Source organism: Hemitrygon akajei, chromosome 6 (assembly GCF_048418815.1).
Source record: "Hemitrygon akajei chromosome 6, sHemAka1.3, whole genome shotgun sequence".
NCBI lineage: Eukaryota > Metazoa > Chordata > Chondrichthyes > Myliobatiformes > Dasyatidae > Hemitrygon > Hemitrygon akajei.
The window spans coordinates 120632680-120652816 of NC_133129.1; the positions used below are offsets into that span (position 1 = coordinate 120632680).

At 45.0% G+C, this 20137-nt stretch overlaps 1 protein-coding gene across 2 annotated transcripts in view; it reads right to left on the minus strand.

Moving 5' to 3' along the window:
* LOC140729420 (inactive serine protease PAMR1-like) overlaps positions 1 to 20137 on the minus strand; it is a 176612-nt gene that overhangs the window by 57443 nt on the left and 99032 nt on the right. For both annotated transcript variants that reach the window (XM_073049139.1, XM_073049137.1), the window contains exons 3-4: positions 18883 to 19008; positions 4865 to 4979 (exon numbers count right to left, since the gene is read on the minus strand). In XM_073049139.1, the coding sequence (XP_072905240.1) occupies positions 4865 to 4979; positions 18883 to 19008 (241 nt within the window). The remainder of the gene's footprint in view (positions 1 to 4864; positions 4980 to 18882; positions 19009 to 20137) is intronic.

Below are 20137 nucleotides of genomic sequence, written 5' to 3' on the forward strand. Positions count from 1 at the left end.
GCAGCAGCCCGTGTCTGCATGCACTGAGCCCAGGACCACATCCACAAACTAGTAACTAGCAGGTAACATTCACAAGAATGGGAAACAGAGAATACTTCTGACCATACATCCTTCACTTTCAGAGGCATTGCCATCAGTGAAGTCTTCCACCCTCAATATCCTGGGTGAATGATTGACATAAATTGGTGGTTGACTCACTTCCTGGCGCCTCTAAGCCTTTCTACGATCTACAAGCCACAAGTCAGGAGTGGGAGAGCCTGGACGAGCGCTGTTCTAATAATACACAAGAAGCATGACAAGCGGACTGCTTGAATAGTATTCTTCTATCTCCCAGAAAGAGCTCTCAGTCCCTCCATCTACAAAATACACGGCAGGTACTCTCCCAGCATAGTCCAATGACATCTCCAAAATCCACAGCCTTCATCCGCAAGGATAGCATTCTTGGGAACAACACCTGCAAGCTCCTCTCCCAGTCGCACACTGAACTGTTGGACTGCGCCCAATCAGTGGGAAGCAGCAGCAATTTCATTTAGGACCGCAACCCAGGTTTGAAAAAGGCAGCACTTCGCGGCAGTTTTCAGAGTCGAACTGTGCCTAATCACTGAACAGGATTTGTTAGAAATGGTGAATAAAAATAAGGCAGGTGCAAGCCGAGCAGCCATTGTTGGAATGGCCACTGTGCGAGTGGGCCAGTGTTGGAGTGGCCACTGTGCGAGTGGGCCAGTGTTGGAGTGGCCACTGTGCGAGTGGGCCAGTGTTGGAGCGACTTTGGCTCATCAGGCCTGGGTGAGGTAACTATCTGGTAAGTTTCTTCCCCTTCTTTATTCTTCATTCCTCGTCTGTTAGGGCACAGTTAGTGCAGTGAGAATGGCTCCAGGGGCTGTGTTATATTCAGTGGATATTCTGGGAGACGTCCAGTCTCCCGAGTAACTACACCTGCACCAGGGGCACCGAGATGCAGCTCCTCAGAGAATGTGTTAAGGAACTGGAGCTGCAGCTCGATGACCTTCAGCTCAAACAGGAGACTGAGAAAGTAATAGATACGAGCTACAGGGAGGCTGAAGGAGGCAGGTAAGTGGGTGACTGAAAGGAGAAGGTAAGGCAATGTACAACTTTGGATACCATTGAGGGGGATGACTTACCAGGGGAAGCTTCAGTGACTGGGTCTCTGGTGCTGTGGCTCAGAAGAGAAGAGAGGTGAAGGGGACTGTAGTAGTAATAGGAGATTCCATAGTTAGAGGAGTAGAGACGAGATTCTGTGGATGCGATGGAGACACCAGGCTGGCATGTTGCCTCCATGGTGCCAAGGTCAGGAATGTCTCGGATCAGGACCATGGCATTCTAAAGGGAGAGAGTGGGCAGCCAGAAGTCTTGGTGCATGTTGGCACCAATGATATGTGTAGGAAAGGTGAGGAGGTTCTGAAGAGAGATTTTGGGTAGGAAGCTGAAAAGCAGGGCCTCTGGATAGCTGCCTGTTCCACATGTCAGCGAGGATATGAATAGCATGGTAGGCAGAAGAATTGGGGCACAGGGAGAGCTGCGGATTTCTAGATCATTGGGATCTCTTCTGGAGAGCGCAGAAGGGGACAGGTTACACCTGAACCCAAGGAGGTGGTCCAATATCCTTGCAGGTTTGCTAGAGTTGTTCAAGAGTGTTTAAGGTAATTTGGCAGGGGGATGGGAACCTAAGTGATAGGGTTGAGGGTAGGGTAGTTTGTTTACAAACAAAGGCAGTGTGTAGTGAGAGAGCTAGCAAGGAGAGGCTGAAATTAGGGATGAGTTGCAATGTAAAAACGAGGGCAAAATAGAAAAGGGTGATGAATACAGAAGGTGCTATACTTAAATGCATGCAGCATATGGAATAAAGTAGATGAGCTTGTAGCACGGTTACAGACTGACATAAATGACGTTGTGGGCATCACCAAATCATAGCTGAAGATAATAGCTGAGAACAACATCCAAGGATACACATTGTATTGAAACGACAGGTAGGTAGCTGAAGGGGTGGAGTGGCTCTATAGGTAAAATTGAAATCAAATCATTAGAAAGAGGTGACATGGGACTGGAAGATGTACAATCATTGTGTTAGAGCTAAGAAATAGCAGGAGTAAAAAGACCCTGGTGGGTATTATATACAGACCTCCAAAGAATACTAAAGATGTAGTCTACAAATTACAATGAGAGATTGAAAATGCATGCCAAAAGGGCAAGGTTACAATAGTTACGGGGGATTTCAATGCAGATAGATTGGGAAAATCAGGTTGGTGCTGGATCACAAAAGGGGGAATTTGTAGAATGCCTTCAAGATGGCTTTTTAAAGCAGCTCGTGGTGAGCCCACCAGGGGATCAATTATTCTGGATTCGATGTTGTGCAAGGAACTAGAATTGCTTAGAGAGCTTAAGGTAAAGGAACCCCCAGTAGCGGGTGATCATAATACGATAGAATTCATCCTGCAGTTTAAGAAGGGGAAACTAAAGTCAGATGTATGAGTATAACAGTAGTGTAAAGGGAATTACAGAGGTATGAGAGAGGAGCTGGCCAAAATTGATTGGAAGGGAACATTAGCAGGGATGATGCAGAGCAGCAATGACTGGAATTTCTGGCAGCAACTTGTAAAGGGCAGGATAGATACATTCCAAAGCAGTATTCTAAAGGCAGGACGATGCAACCGTAGCTGACGAGAGAAGTGAAAGCCAACATAAAAGCCAATGAAAGGACATATAACAGAGCAAAAAAAAAATCAGTGGGAAGTTATTGAATTGGGAAGTTTTTAAAAATCAACAGAAGGCAACTAAAAAGAAGTCATAAAGAAGGAAGGAAGGAATATAAAGCTAAGGAAGCCAATAACATAAAAGAGGATATCAAAAGTTTTTTTTCCTCCCAGAGTAAAAGAGAGGTAAGAATAGATAAGAGAATGCTGGAAAATGATGCTGGAGAGGTAGTAATGGGGAACAAAGAAATGACGGATGAACTGAATAAATATTGTGTATCAGCCTTCACTGTGGAAGAAACTTGCAGTATGCTGGAAGTTCAAGGGTGTCGGAGTAAAAGTGTGTGAAGTTGCCATTACTAGGGAAACTGAAAGGTCTGATGGTAGATAAGTCACCTGGACCAGTTGGCCTATGCCCCAGGATTCTGAAAAAGGTGGCTGAAGAGATTGTGGAGGCATTAGCAATGATCTTTCAAGAATAACTAGATGCTGGCATGGTTCCAGAGGACTGGAAAATTGAAAATGTCACTCCACTCTTCAAGAGAGAGAAGAAAGGAAATTATAGACCAGTTAGTCTGACCTTAGTTGTTGGGAAGATGTTGGAATCGATTGTTAACGACGTGGTTTCAGGGTACTTGGACACACGTGATAAAATAAGCCATAGTCAGCATGGTTTCCTTAAGGGAAAGTCTTGCCTGACAAATTTATTAGAAGTCTTTGAAGAAATAACAAGCAGGATAGACAAAGAAGAACTGATGGATTTTGTTATGTGGATTTTCAGAAGGTCTTTGACAAGGTGCCACACATGAGGCTGCTTAGCAAGTTAAGAGCCCATGGTATTACAGGAAAGATATTAGCATGGATAGAGCATTGGCTGATTGGCAGGAAGCAAACTGGAATAAAGGAAGCCTTTTCTGGTTGACTGCCGGTGACTAGTGGTGTTCCACAGGGGTCTCTGTTGATGGAATTGATGGCTTTGTGGCCCACTTTGTGGATGATACATGGACAGGTAGAGGGGCTGGTAGTTCTGAGGAAGCAGAGAGGCTACGAAGGATTTAGACAGATTAGAAGAATGGGCAAAGAAGTGGCAGATGGAATACAGTGTCGGGAAATGTATGGTCATGAAGTTTGGTAGAAGAAATAAAGCATGAACTATTTTCTAAATGGAGATGAAATTCAAAAATCTAAGATGCAAAGGAAAGTGCAGGATTCCCTAAAGGTTAGCTTGCAGATTGAGTTAGTGGTGAGAAAGGCAAATGCAATGCTAGCATTCGTTTCAAGAGGATTAGGATATAAAAGCAAGGAGATAATGTTGAGGCTTAATAAAGCATTAGTGAGGCCCCACTTGGAGCATTGTGAACAGATTTGAGCCCCTTATCTAAGAAAGGATGTGCTGACATTGGAGAGGGTCCAAAGGAGGTTCACAAAAGTGATTCAAGGATAGAAAGACTGATCATATGACAGACGTTTGATGGCTGTGGATCTGTACTCTGGAATTCAAAAGACTGAGGAGGGACTTCATTGAAACCTATCAAATATTGAAAGACCTCAAAAGAGTGGGTATGGAGAGGATACTTTACCAAGGACCAGAGGACACAGCCTCAGAATAGAGGGACATTCTTTTTGAATGGAGATGAGGAATTCCTTTAGCCAGAGAGTGGTGAATTTGTGAAATTCATTGTCACAGACAGCTGTGGAGGCCAAGACATTGGATATATTTAAAACAGAATTTAATAGATTCTTGGTTAGTCAGGGCATGAAAGGGTACAGGGAGAAGGCAGGAGGTTAACACTGAGAGGGAACTGGATCAGCCATGATGAAATGGTGGAGCAGACTTGATGGGCCAAATGGCCTAATTCTGCTTCTATACCTTATGGACTTCTGGTCTTAACTGGCTTGGAGGAAGCTGGTCCTACACATCACTATCATGGAGCCCTCTCCCTAACTGCAACGTGAGAGTAGCTTCATCAGAAGAACTGCAGTGGTTTGAGAAGACAGATGCCACCAACTTGTCAGGGGGAGTTTTGCTCAGCACATAAATACTGGCCTAGACATTGAAAATCTCACCCTGAAGTGAATAAAAGAATCAGGCTTTATTAAAACTTAGAACGCACTAGAGAAATCCAAAGTTACATATAATACATTCATCCTACCTTAACTCAATAGCAAAGTTAGGATTCACTGATACCATCCATTCACAGTGAGAGTTGCTGGGATATCCTTCTAGTATAATATGTCCTCTTGAAGCATTCATTACAGCTCCACATTCTAGAAACAGAAAAAAAACCCATCAAAACTCTTGAGAAGTTCTGCATAACTTACATTTTAATGTGTATTCTTCCCTCCTGTAAACTGAGCAACACTTAACTAATGATCACAGTTTGCATTTATATAACAGCTCAGAAACTCTATTGTAGAGTTCTAGATTTATGAGTGCGGCATGCTAGATTTTAATCAGAATGCGATTTTCTCAAAGCAATCTATTGTCTACTGCTCCTTAGATCAGTGGTTCTCAACCTTTTTTTGGCCATGCCCCACCTAATCACCTCTAAAATCCTGATGCCCCCTGTGGTGATATATAATTCTTATTATTCAAAAAGTGAACTCCTATTCACCTGGAGGAAGCCTAAACTTGGTTTAAACAAGCTTCCAAAGAACATGGCATTCATGAAAGAGAAAAATAAAAGAACCAAAGGACTGTTAAAGTTCTGAGGAAGAAATTACTAAGAAATTGTAAAAAAAAAGAACATTAAGTGATATTAAAATAATAATAATAAATAAATAAAACAATGCCGATTCGTTTCTACAGCATACAAAGACAGATACACCGTTTAAAAGAGATGACGCAATGTACACACCTTCACACCACCAAGAACCGAAAGCTACTGCAAAAAGCAGCATTGGCGCGACCTCGTACGAGATTCTTACGTGTTTGGACTTGTTCATTCATTCCTTCCTACATCAGTCAATTCATTAATTTAATTATGAAAGCCATTTGATGGTTGTAATGATGGTGATACACTATATATACAGTACATACGCAATTACACATGTACATACACACAAGTATTTTTATGTATGTATACTGTATATACACATATGTATTAGCTCGCACACACACTCATACTCACACAGACTTACTAGAAAAAATTCACTGTTAATAACTCATTCTCGAATTGCCCCCCTTAAAAATCAAATTACCCCGCTGTGGGGCGTACGCCCCACGTTGGGAATCACTGCCTTAGATGAAGAACAGAAGATTGCTTCTGGGTCCTGTATGTACATTTCAAATACAGAGGCACCAAATGTGTATTGGCAGCAATTGGTTTGCAACATGGACACCACTTATACAAAATTCATTGGGCAGGCGTCCATGCACCATTCAAACTGAAGCTGCTGCCACAGTTAATGAGGCGTGTTTCAGCATGACAGCGTGAAACAGAGGTCTAAAGCATGTACTCCACCATCTGGAACCATTTAGTTACATGTTTATTTCTCAACATGGGTCAAAAAGGGCAGCATGGTTTTGGTGGGCCGAAGGGACTGTTTCTGTGCCGTATGACTCTGAATCTATGACTCTCTCCCTGGCAGCCAGTTGTTAATGCCATCACTCTGCCCTGTCACCACTGCCATGATCTGGCCTCTGAACAGCCAGATCCCACCTCCATCATCCCTCACTGCATACCATTGAGATGCATTTTCTCAGCTTGGTCTTCAATTTTACCTTTGACGTGACGCACAATTCAAAGGGCTCTGGTCAGAATGATACTTCCTTTCCTCTCAAGAGTAGCAGATTGTCATCCTTTGCAGTTGTGGGAGATCAAATGCACGTACTACACCAGCCACCATCATTTTCCATTGCACTGTTATTGCTTCTGAACTTAACTTTTCGCTACTTTACCCATCTTTCTCATTATGACAGCCTCCCTTCCTTACATTACCCCGGCTCTTAACTCCCGTCTCACTGTTCCCAACCCCTGTCTCTGAGTACCCCAAGCCCCGTTTTAATATTTATGGGTACTGAGTACTTTGCCAGCTGTTTCCACTTTAAACAAAACTCATGTTGAGATCCTAATAGCTCACTACTTCATACGGTTATTTGTCATCAGTACAGTATTTATCCTGGAAAGCTGAGCCGAATAGTGACGAGTGATTGATCACCGGAATTACAGAAATCATTTGCCAGATCTATGGGAGACCAAATAAACAACACTGTGGTTACCAGAGACAAGTCAAGCACGGTTGCTGGGATAAATAAGCGTATGCCTAGTTAGAACGGGGAGCGTTTTGGAGACGAGGGAAAACTCCCTTACTCAGAGGGTTGTAAATCTTCACAAGTCTCCAATGCAGACAGCAGTCACTGAGTGTTCTCAGATGGGGTCTGGGCATAGAAGTGAGAAGCAGAATTCACTGACCACCCAGCTTACTCTCGATTCTGTTTCCGAAGCTCTAATAGAAATGGATGTAAAATGCCTGCTTCACCAGGGTGTATGGTAATAGAGTGTCATTTTAACCAGAGGGAGTGACCTTAGGGTATCACATAAGGCATGCAAGTGAATGCAAAGTGCCAGTTTTATAATAAGTGAATGCAACTGCCAGATAACCTAAAGGGTGTGGATACTGAGTACCAGCTTTACCGAGGGAAATGTGAGTGACACGTTAACCAAGGGGACTGGCTGCTGAGTACCAGCTTTACCGAGGGAAATGCGAGTGACACGTTAACCAACGGGACTGGATACTGAGTACCAGCTTTACCGAGGGAAATGCAAGTGACACGTTAACCAAGGGGACTGGATACTGAGTACCAGCTTTACCGAGGGAAATGCGAGTGACACGTTAACCAAGGGGACTGGATGCTGAGTACCAGCTTTACCGAGGGAAATGCGAGTGACACGTTAACCAAGGAGACTGGATGCTGAGTACCAGCTTTACCGAGGGAAATGCGAGTGACACGTTAACCAAGGGGACTGGATACTGAGTACCAGCTTTACCGAGGGAAATGCGAGTGACACGTTAACCAATGGGACTGGTTACTGAGTACCAGCTTTACCGAGGGAAATGCGAGTGACACGTTAACCAAGGGGACTGGATGCTGAATACCAGCTTTACTGAGGGAAATGCGAGTGACACGTTAACCAAGGGGACTGGATGCTGAGTACCAGCTTTACCGACGGAAATGCGAGTGACACGTTAACCAAGGGGACTGGATGCTGAGTACCAGCTTTACTGAGGGAAATGCGAGTGACACGTTAACCAAAGGGACTGGATGCTGAGTACCAGCTTTACCGACGGAAATGCGAGTGACACGTTAACCAAGGGGACTGGATGCTGAGTACCAGCTTTACTGAGGGAAATGCGAGTGACACGTTAACCAACGGGACTGGATACTGAGTACCAGCTTTACCGAGGGAAATGCGAGTGACACGTTAACCAAGGGGACTGGATACTGAGTACCAGCTTTACTGAGGGAAATGCGAGTGACACGTTAACCAAGGGGACTGGATACTGAGTACCAGCTTTACCGAGGGAAATGCGAGTGACACGTTAACCAAGGGGACTGGATACTGAGTACCAGCTTTACCGAGGGAAATGCGAGTGACACGTTAACCAAGGGGACTGGATACTGAGTACCAGCTTTACCGAGGGAAATGCGAGTGACACGTTAACCAACGGGACTGGATACTGAGTACCAGCTTTACCGAGGGAAATGCGAGTGACACGTTAACCAAGGGGACTGGATACTGAGTACCAGCTTTACTGAGGGAAATGCGAGTGACACGTTAACCAAGGGGACTGGATACTGAGTACCAGCTTTACCGAGGGAAATGCGAGTGACACGTTAACCAAGGGGACTGGATACTGAGTACCAGCTTTACCGAGGGAAATGCGAGTGACACGTTAACCAACGGGACTGGATACTGAGTACCAGCTTTACTGAGGGAAATGCGAGTGACACGTTAACCAACGGGACTGGATACTGAGTACCAGCTTTACCGACGGAAATGCGAGTGACACGTTAACCATCGGGACTGGATGCTGAGTACCAGCTTTACCGAGGGAAATGCGAGTGACACGTTAACCAAGGGGACTGGATACTGAGTACCAGCTTTACTGAGGGAAATGCGAGTGACACGTTAACCAAGGGGACTGGATGCTGAATACCAGCTTTACTGAGGGAAATGCGAGTGACACGTTAACCAATGGGACTGGTTACTGAGTGCCAGCTTTACCGAGGGAAATGCGAGTGACACGTTAACCAAGGGGACTGGATGCTGAATACCAGCTTTACTGAGGGAAATGCGAGTGACACGTTAACCAATGGGACTGGTTACTGAGTGCCAGCTTTACCGAGGGAAATGCGAGTGACACGTTAACCAAGGGGACTGGATACTGAGTACCAGCTTTACCGAGGGAAATGCGAGTGACACGTTAACCAAGGGGACTGGATACTGAGTACCAGCTTTACCGAGGGAAATGCGAGTGACACGTTAACCAACGGGACTGGATACTGAGTACCAGCTTTACCGAGGGAAATGCGAGTGACACGTTAACCAAGGGGACTGGATACTGAGTACCAGCTTTACTGAGGGAAATGCGAGTGACACGTTAACCAAGGGGACTGGATGCTGAATACCAGCTTTACTGAGGGAAATGCGAGTGACACGTTAACCAATGGGACTGGTTACTGAGTGCCAGCTTTACCGAGGGAAATGCGAGTGACACGTTAACCAAGGGGACTGGATGCTGAATACCAGCTTTACTGAGGGAAATGCGAGTGACACGTTAACCAATGGGACTGGTTACTGAGTGCCAGCTTTACCGAGGGAAATGCGAGTGACACGTTAACCAACGGGACTGGATACTGAGTACCAGCTTTACCGAGGGAAATGCGAGTGACACGTTAACCAAGGGGACTGGATACTGAGTACCAGCTTTACCGAGGGAAATGCGAGTGACACGTTAACCAACGGGACTGGATACTGAGTACCAGCTTTACCGACGGAAATGCGAGTGACACGTTAACCATCGGGACTGGATGCTGAGTACCAGCTTTACTGAGGGAAATGCGAGTGACACGTTAACCAAGGGGACTGGTTGTACATAGAACACAGCAGAGCAGTAGGCCGTCTATCCACAATGTCTGCACCAAGCCCAATCCCAAGCGAAACTAAATCTCTTCTCCCTGTACATAAGCTATATCCCTCCATTCACACAAGCATCTAACGTCTCGAGCACCACTATTGTATCTGCATCTACTGCTCCCTTGGCAGTACGTTCCAGGCACAAACCACACTCTGAGGAAAAAATCTTGTCCTGCGTATTCCCTTTAAAATTCCTCTCTCACCTTAAATGCATGTCTCCTAGTACTTGACATTTCCACCCTGGGAGAAAGATCCTGTCTATTGTCTCTGTACCTCTCCAGTTGAGGCCTAGCCAAACAACTGCATTATGTAGATAAACAGCTTCACCTGGGAGAGTCAGCGCATCCTTGGTTCCTACAACCAACACATCCAGTGGGAGTAAAAAACGGACAGTTTAAATTGAAAAGGAAATGGAGTGAGTGTGGAAGTGCAAGAACAGTTTAACAGTTGGTAGTGGGAGAGAAGAAACAGGCTAGTTAGAGGAGAACAGAATTTCAGTCACATATTGACAAGAATGAGCCAAAGCCTTAATTAGGGCATCACATTGACGAAGGTAGAGCAGTGGATGTAGTGTATATGGATTTCAGTAAGGCGCTTGATAAGGTTCCCCATGCAAAGTTCCTTCAGAAAGTAAGGAGACATGGGATCACGAATTGGCTTGCCCACAAAAGGCAAAGAGTGGTTGTAGATGGTTCAATACTCTGCATGGAGGTCAATGTCCAGTGGTGTTCTGCAGGGATCTGTTCTGGGACCCCTACTCTTTGTGATTTTTATAAATGACCTGGATGAAGAAGTAGAAGGGTGGGTTAGTAAATTTGCTGATGACACAAAGGTTGGGGGTGTTGTGGATAGTGTGGAGGGCTGTAAGAGGTTACAGCGCGACATTGATAGGATGCAGAACTGGACAGAGAAGAGGCAGATGGAGTTCAACCCAGATAACTGTGAAGTGGTTCATTTCAGTGGGTCACATTGGAAGACAATATAATATTCATGGTAAGATTCCTGGCAGAGTGGAGGATCAGCGAGATCTTGGGGTCCACGTCCAAAGGACCCGCAAAGCTGCTGCGCATATTGACAGTGATGTTAAGAAGGCGTATGGCGTGATGGCCTTCTCAACCGTGGGATTGAGTTCAAGAAGTGTGAGGTAATATTAAATCTATAAGACCTTAGTTACACCCCACTTGGTGTTCAGTTCTGGTCACCTCACTACAGGAAGGAGTGGTTACTATAGAAAGAGTGCAGAGGAGGTTTACAAGGATGTTGCCTGGATTGGAGAACATGGCTTATGAGAATAGGCTGAGTGAAGTTGGCCTTTTCTCCTTGAATCAAAGGAGGATGAGAGGAGACCTGATAGAGGTATTTAAGATGATGAGAGGCATGGATCGTGTAGATAGCCAGAGGCTTTTTCCCAGGGCTGAAACGGCTAACATGAGGGGGCATAGTCTTAAGGTGCTTGGAAGTAGGTACAAGGGGGATGTCAGAGGTAGGTTTTTCCACACAGAGTGGTGGGTGTGTGGAATTCACTGCCAGCGACGGTGATAGAGGCAGATACAACAGGGCTTTTTAAGAGACTGTTAGATAGGTACATGGAGCTTAGAAAAATAGAGGGCTCTGCAGTAGGGAAATCCCAGGTAGTTTCTAGAGTAGGTTACATGGTTGGCACAACATTGTAGGCCAAAGGGCCTGTAAGGTGCTGTAGATTTCTATGTTTCTATGTTAGCAAAATAGAAAGTTTAACCAACAATGAAATAAGTAAGAGGGGAGAAGATTCAATGCATAATTTGGCATGGGTGCATCTGTGCATTTTCACATAAACACTCATCACACAGGAAGAATCTGGAATGGACTGATCAGGCTGTAAGAATCTGGAACGGACTGATCAGGCACGAAGAATCTGGAATGGACTGATCAGACAGGAAGAATCTGGAACAGACTGATCAGACAGGAAGAATCTGGAATGGACTGATCAGGCACGAAGAATCTGGAATGGACTGATCAGACAGGAAGAATCTGGAATGGACTGATCAGGCACGAAGAATCTGGAATGGACTGATCAGACAGGAAGAATCTGGAATGGACTGATCAGACAGGAAGAATCTGGAATGGACTGATCAGACAGGAAGAATCTGGAACGGACTGATCAGGCTGTAAGAATCTGGAATGGACTGATCAGACAGGAAGATTCTGGAATAGACTGATCAGGCACGAAGAATCTGGAACAGACTGATCAGGCACGAAGAATCTGGAATGGACTGATCAGACAGGAAGAATCTGGAATGGACTGATCAGGCACGAAGAATCTGGAATGGACTGATCAGACAGGAAGAATCTGGAATGGACTGATCAGGCACGAAGAATCTGGAATGGACTGATCAGACAGGAAGAATCTGGAATGGACTGATCAGACAGGAAGAATCTGGAACTGACTGATCAGGCACAAAGAATCTGGAATGGACTGATCAGGCACGAAGAATCTGGAATGGACTGATCAGACAGGAAGAATCTGGAACGGACTGATCAGACAGGAAGAATCTGGAATGGACTGATCAGGCACAAAGAATCTGGAATGGACTGATCAGGCTGTAAGAATCTGGAATGGACTGATCAGGCACGAAGAATCTGGAACGGACTGATCAGACAGGAAGAATCTGGAACGGACTGATCAGGCACAAAGAATCTGGAACGGACTGATCAGGCACGAAGAATCTGGAATGGACTGATCAGACAGGAAGAATCTGGAACGGACTGATCAGGCTGTAAGAATCTGGAATGGACTGATCAGACAGGAAGATTCTGGAATAGACTGATCAGGCACGAAGAATCTGGAACAGACTGATCAGGCACGAAGAATCTGGAATGGACTGATCAGGCTGTAAGAATCTGGAATGGACTGATCAGTCAGGAAGAATCTGGAACAGACTGATCAGGCACGAAGAATCTGGAATAGACTGATCAGGCTATAAGAATCTGGAACGGACTGATCAGGCACAAAGAATCTGGAACGGACTGATCAGGCTGTAAGAATCTGGAATGGACTGATCAGGCATGAAGAATCTGGAATGGACTGATCAGACAGGAAGAATCTGGAACGGACTGATCAGGCTGTAAGAATCTGGAATGGACTGATCAGACAGGAAGAATCTGGAATAGACTGATCAGGCACGAAGAATCTGGAATGGACTGATCAGGCACGAAGAATCTGGAACGGACTGATCAGGCTGTAAGAATCTGGAACAGACTGATCAGGCACGAAGAATCTGGAACAGACTGATCAGGCACGAAGAATCTGGAATGGACTGATCAGGCTGTAAGAATCTGGAATGGACTGATCAGGCTATAAGAATCTGGAACGGACTGATCAGGCACAAAGAATCTGGAACGGACTGATCAGGCACGAAGAATCTGGAATGGACTGATCAGACAGGAAGAATCTGGAACGGACTGATCAGGCTGTAAGAATCTGGAATGGACTGATCAGACAGGAAGATTCTGGAATAGACTGATCAGGCACGAAGAATCTGGAACAGACTGATCAGGCACGAAGAATCTGGAATGGACTGATCAGGCACAAAGAATCTGGAATGGACTGATCAGGCTGTAAGAATCTGGAATGGACTGATCAGGCACGAAGAATCTGGAACGGACTGATCAGGCTATAAGAATCTGGAACGGACTGATCAGGCACAAAGAATCTGGAACGGACTGATCAGGCACGAAGAATCTGGAATGGACTGATCAGACAGGAAGAATCTGGAACGGACTGATCAGGCTGTAAGAATCTGGAATGGACTGATCAGACAGGAAGATTCTGGAATAGACTGATCAGGCACGAAGAATCTGGAACAGACTGATCAGGCACGAAGAATCTGGAATGGACTGATCAGACAGGAAGAATCTGGAACAGACTGATCAGACAGGAAGAATCTGGAATGGACTGATCAGGCACGAAGAATCTGGAATGGACTGATCAGACAGGAAGAATCTGGAATGGACTGATCAGGCACGAAGAATCTGGAACGGACTGATCAGGCTGTAAGAATCTGGAATGGACTGATCAGACAGGAAGATTCTGGAATAGACTGATCAGGCACGAAGAATCTGGAACAGACTGATCAGGCACGAAGAATCTGGAATGGACTGATCAGACAGGAAGAATCTGGAATGGACTGATCAGGCACGAAGAATCTGGAATGGACTGATCAGACAGGAAGAATCTGGAATGGACTGATCAGGCACGAAGAATCTGGAATGGACTGATCAGACAGGAAGAATCTGGAATGGACTGATCAGACAGGAAGAATCTGGAACTGACTGATCAGGCACAAAGAATCTGGAATGGACTGATCAGGCACGAAGAATCTGGAATGGACTGATCAGACAGGAAGAATCTGGAACGGACTGATCAGACAGGAAGAATCTGGAATGGACTGATCAGGCACAAAGAATCTGGAATGGACTGATCAGGCTGTAAGAATCTGGAATGGACTGATCAGGCACGAAGAATCTGGAACGGACTGATCAGGCTATAAGAATCTGGAACGGACTGATCAGGCACAAAGAATCTGGAACGGACTGATCAGGCACGAAGAATCTGGAATGGACTGATCAGACAGGAAGAATCTGGAACGGACTGATCAGGCTGTAAGAATCTGGAATGGACTGATCAGACAGGAAGATTCTGGAATAGACTGATCAGGCACGAAGAATCTGGAACAGACTGATCAGGCACGAAGAATCTGGAATGGACTGATCAGGCTGTAAGAATCTGGAATGGACTGATCAGTCAGGAAGAATCTGGAACAGACTGATCAGGCACGAAGAATCTGGAATAGACTGATCAGGCTATAAGAATCTGGAACGGACTGATCAGGCACAAAGAATCTGGAACGGACTGATCAGGCTGTAAGAATCTGGAATGGACTGATCAGGCATGAAGAATCTGGAATGGACTGATCAGACAGGAAGAATCTGGAACGGACTGATCAGGCTGTAAGAATCTGGAATGGACTGATCAGACAGGAAGAATCTGGAATAGACTGATCAGGCACGAAGAATCTGGAATGGACTGATCAGGCACGAAGAATCTGGAACGGACTGATCAGGCTGTAAGAATCTGGAACAGACTGATCAGGCACGAAGAATCTGGAACAGACTGATCAGGCACGAAGAATCTGGAATGGACTGATCAGGCTGTAAGAATCTGGAATGGACTGATCAGGCTATAAGAATCTGGAACGGACTGATCAGGCACAAAGAATCTGGAACGGACTGATCAGGCACGAAGAATCTGGAATGGACTGATCAGACAGGAAGAATCTGGAACGGACTGATCAGGCTGTAAGAATCTGGAATGGACTGATCAGACAGGAAGATTCTGGAATAGACTGATCAGGCACGAAGAATCTGGAACAGACTGATCAGGCACGAAGAATCTGGAATGGACTGATCAGGCACAAAGAATCTGGAATGGACTGATCAGGCTGTAAGAATCTGGAATGGACTGATCAGGCACGAAGAATCTGGAACGGACTGATCAGGCTATAAGAATCTGGAACGGACTGATCAGGCACAAAGAATCTGGAACGGACTGATCAGGCACGAAGAATCTGGAATGGACTGATCAGACAGGAAGAATCTGGAACGGACTGATCAGGCTGTAAGAATCTGGAATGGACTGATCAGACAGGAAGATTCTGGAATAGACTGATCAGGCACGAAGAATCTGGAACAGACTGATCAGGCACGAAGAATCTGGAATGGACTGATCAGACAGGAAGAATCTGGAACAGACTGATCAGACAGGAAGAATCTGGAATGGACTGATCAGGCACGAAGAATCTGGAATGGACTGATCAGACAGGAAGAATCTGGAATGGACTGATCAGGCACGAAGAATCTGGAATGGACTGATCAGACAGGAAGAATCTGGAATGGACTGATCAGACAGGAAGAATCTGGAACTGACTGATCAGGCACAAAGAATCTGGAATGGACTGATCAGGCACGAAGAATCTGGAATGGACTGATCAGACAGGAAGAATCTGGAACGGACTGATCAGACAGGAAGAATCTGGAATGGACTGATCAGGCACAAAGAATCTGGAATGGACTGATCAGGCTGTAAGAATCTGGAATGGACTGATCAGGCACGAAGAATCTGGAACGGACTGATCAGGCTATAAGAATCTGGAACGGACTGATCAGGCACAAAGAATCTGGAACGGACTGATCAGGCACGAAGAATCTGGAATGGACTGATCAGACAGGAAGAATCTGGAACGGACTGATCAGGCTGTAAGAATCTGGAATGGACTGATCAGACAGGAAGATTCTGGAATAGACTGATCAGGCACGAAGAATCTGGAACAGACTGATCAGGCACGAAGAATCTGGAATGGACTGATCAGGCTGTAAGAATCTGGAATGGACTGATCAGTCAGGAAGAATCTGGAACAGACTGATCAGGCACGAAGAATCTGGAATAGAATGATCAGGCTATAAGAATCTGGAACGGACTGATCAGGCACAAAGAATCTGGAACGGACTGATCAGGCTGTAAGAATCTGGAATGGACTGATCAGGCATGAAGAATCTGGAATGGACTGATCAGACAGGAAGAATCTGGAACGGACTGATCAGGCTGTAAGAATCTGGAATGGACTGATCAGACAGGAAGAATCTGGAATAGACTGATCAGGCACGAAGAATCTGGAATGGACTGATCAGGCACGAAGAATCTGGAACGGACTGATCAGGCTGTAAGAATCTGGAACAGACTGATCAGGCACGAAGAATCTGGAACAGACTGATCAGGCATGAAGAATCTGGAATGGACTGATCAGGCTGTAAGAATCTGGAATGGACTGATCAGGCTGTAAGAATCTGGAACGGACTGATCAGTCAGGAAGAATCTGGAACAGACTGATCAGGCACGAAGAATCTGGAATGGACTGATCAGACAGGAAGATTCTGGAATAGACTGATCAGGCACGAAGAATCTGGAACAGACTGATCAGGCACGAAGAATCTGGAATGGACTGATCAGGCTGTAAGAATCTGGAATGGACTGATCAGGCATGAAGAATCTGGAATGGACTGATCAGACAGGAAGAATCTGGAACGGACTGATCAGGCTGTAATAATCTGGAATGGACTGATCAGACAGGAAGAATCTGGAATAGACTGATCAGGCACGAAGAATCTGGAATGGACTGATCAGGCACGAAGAATCTGGAACGGACTGATCAGGCACGAAGAATCTGGAATGGACTGATCAGGCACGAAGAATCTGGAATGGACTGATCAGGCTGTAAGAATCTGGAATGGACTGATCAGGCTGTAAGAATCTGGAACGGACTGATCAGTCAGGAAGAATCTGGAACAGACTGATCAGGCACGAAGAATCTGGAATGGACTGATCAGACAGGAAGAATCTGGAACAGACTGATCAGGCACGAAGAATCTGGAATGGACTGATCAGGCTGTAAGAATCTGGAACGGACTGATCAGGCTGGGTGGGGTTTGAGAGACAGTAACAGGCTAACTTGAGGGGCAGAATCTGAAAGCAACACTGAAACAATATCGGTTCCTAAGTGAGAAGCAGGTCAGAACTTTAAACAGCAGGCATGAGAAGTAAATACAACCAGACACTCCAGTTCCTAAATGTCTGATTACCCAAGATATAATCCACACCTAGAAAACGATATGTTCTACAATAAAATTAGTTTCCTCTCATCCCAGAATGCAGGAATGACACACTCAGATTTTAAACTTGGGGTGAGAGCATCATGATTGGGAAGATCACAGAATCAGTCAGAGACATCACAAAGTCAGAGACAGGGACAAATAAATGCTGGCATCGAGGAGGACGGGGCACTGAAATCCCAAAAGCGAGACAGATCTGTTGAGATTTATACACATACTCAATCCTAGAAATGGGCATCGAGACCTTAAGATCTGAAAGCCCATGGAAGTGTTGGGGGCTCAGGCATTTACACTGAGGTTGCATGGGATTTATATATACAGCCCACAGGAACCAATAACCAGGGACGTAGACTGGTCTCTTGAGACACCAGTCACGTGGGCTTCCCAGTAACTTCATGCTTCTGTACATTACCAGCCATTTTTGTCCTGCACCATCATTATTTAATACATTCTCCCTCCTCTCGATCACTGATCTTCCTCATTATTCCTACTTCCTCTTTTCATGACTTCTAATTTATTTACAGCCTGTCCTGTTGGAATCTATTGTGTTAATACTTTTTATAAGATATTGGATGAATTGATGTAAGACTAAAGTCGTAGTTCAATCATGATTTGTACTTTAACATACTCACATAGTTTTCCATAGTATGTGCTGGCTCGTCCCCACTTACTGGCAGAAACCAGTATTGCAGTTACATAATAGTTCATCACCTTTCTCATTTTTCATTGGCTAAGTGTTAGCACATCACCCATGTGCTGTGATTGCACAACCATTGATTGGTTTGTTCATATCTAAGGGATTTCTGTTATCTGGATCATAAAGGTGATGGATTTTTTAGAGGCTCCATTTTTTTCTTTTTATTGGATCTTTTGAGTCTCTGCTTTGCTTCTCAGCTCTTCACTTAGTTTCAAATGTCTGTTTCCTTGTTTAAGCTTTCTGTAAAGAATTAAGACTCCTCACCATTCTTGACCACCCATTAAGGATCAGAAAAATAATAACGATCCGACAAACCTATTATGTCTCTGTCCTTTCCCGCTCTAACTGACAGTCAGAAACCAGATTCTTGCTCTCCAACTCTTGTTTCTCCTCCATGGATGCTGCCTGACCTTCTGAATATTCCCAGCATTCGCTATTCTTTACTTGACCCTCACTGTACATTTATGTGATTGTCAGCCTCAGTGATGGAACTTGTGCTGTGGCCTTGTGGAAGCTCCAAATGCAATGTCTCATTAGCATCCTTTCAGCTAGTTATGGACACAACCCTTTTCCTTCAGAATGGTAGCCAGATGTGAGATGAATGCAAGGTGTCCTCAACATTACTCACTGAGACAGTCTCCTCCTGACCAGCCAGTGTGGCACTCAGAGCAGTAAACCCCTTTGATGTAGAAATCATCCAGCGTTCCCCAGGAGCCATTGTTACACTTCTTGCAGTTGTCAAAGATGATACACCCTGCAACAAAAACAAACGACATTCAAAATCTGCTCAGGGACATCACCTCACCTGAAGGTTGAGTCAGGGATCTGAAGCGAATAAAGTCTGGAGTTGTACTGCACGAGAAATGTCGAGGGGTTATGCCAGTAAATAAATTAAGGTGCAGATGCTTCCTGATATAGAAAAATATAAATGCAAAGACCCAAAGAAGTGGTCAGTGTTTGTTAGAACATAGGCCATTTGATGATTAGGTGGCAGTGTTTATGAAGAGCTGAAAATAGCATGATCGTACCGCCTGGAACAAAGTGCACATACATATAGATGAAAGGGAAAATGGTAAATTAATTGATATTTGCTATAGTAGAGTGTGTTGAGGTACAGTGAAAACTCTGTTTTGCATGCCATCCATACAGGTCATCTCATCACATCTGTCCATTGAGGTTGTACAAGGGAAATCAATAACAGAATGCAGAATAAAGTGTTACAGCTACAAAGTGCAGTGCAGACAGACAATAAGGGCAGAATGAGCTAGACTGGGAAGGGGGGAAGAGAAAGGAAGGGGAGGGGAGGGGAAAGAGGGTGAGAGGAAGGGTAAGGGGGTAAGAGAGAGAGGGGAGAGGGATGGGTTGGGGAGGAGGAGAGTGGGAGAAGTGAAGGAAAATTATCTTTACAGTGAAGATTGTTTTCAAAAAGAGCGCTGAGGGTAAGAGTTTGTGGAGCTCGTGATGGATAAGGAGCAGTAGAGCTACTTGGGCTGATAGGCTTCACTATGCTGACCATTTCAGATGCTAACCTCTTTCCACAATCTGCTACAACTGACCGCGTAATATCTGTGAGTCTAGCATGGAGTGTCAGAAAAGCATCATAAAGCACAATCCTATCTCACATGAGGGTCTTGGAGAGGGTGAATGCACCCTGTCATTTTCCCAGGGTTGGGGAATCAAGATCTAGAGGGCATAGGTTTAAGGTGAGCAGGGAAAGATTGAATAGAAACTTGAGATGTAACTTTTTTTTACACAAATGTTGGTATGTATGTGGAATGAGCTGCCAGAGGAATTGGTTGAGGTAGATACAATTACAATTTCTAAATGATCTACAAATCTTTCACCACTGGTTTATTATCTTGCAGGGGTGTGTGTTACAAAAG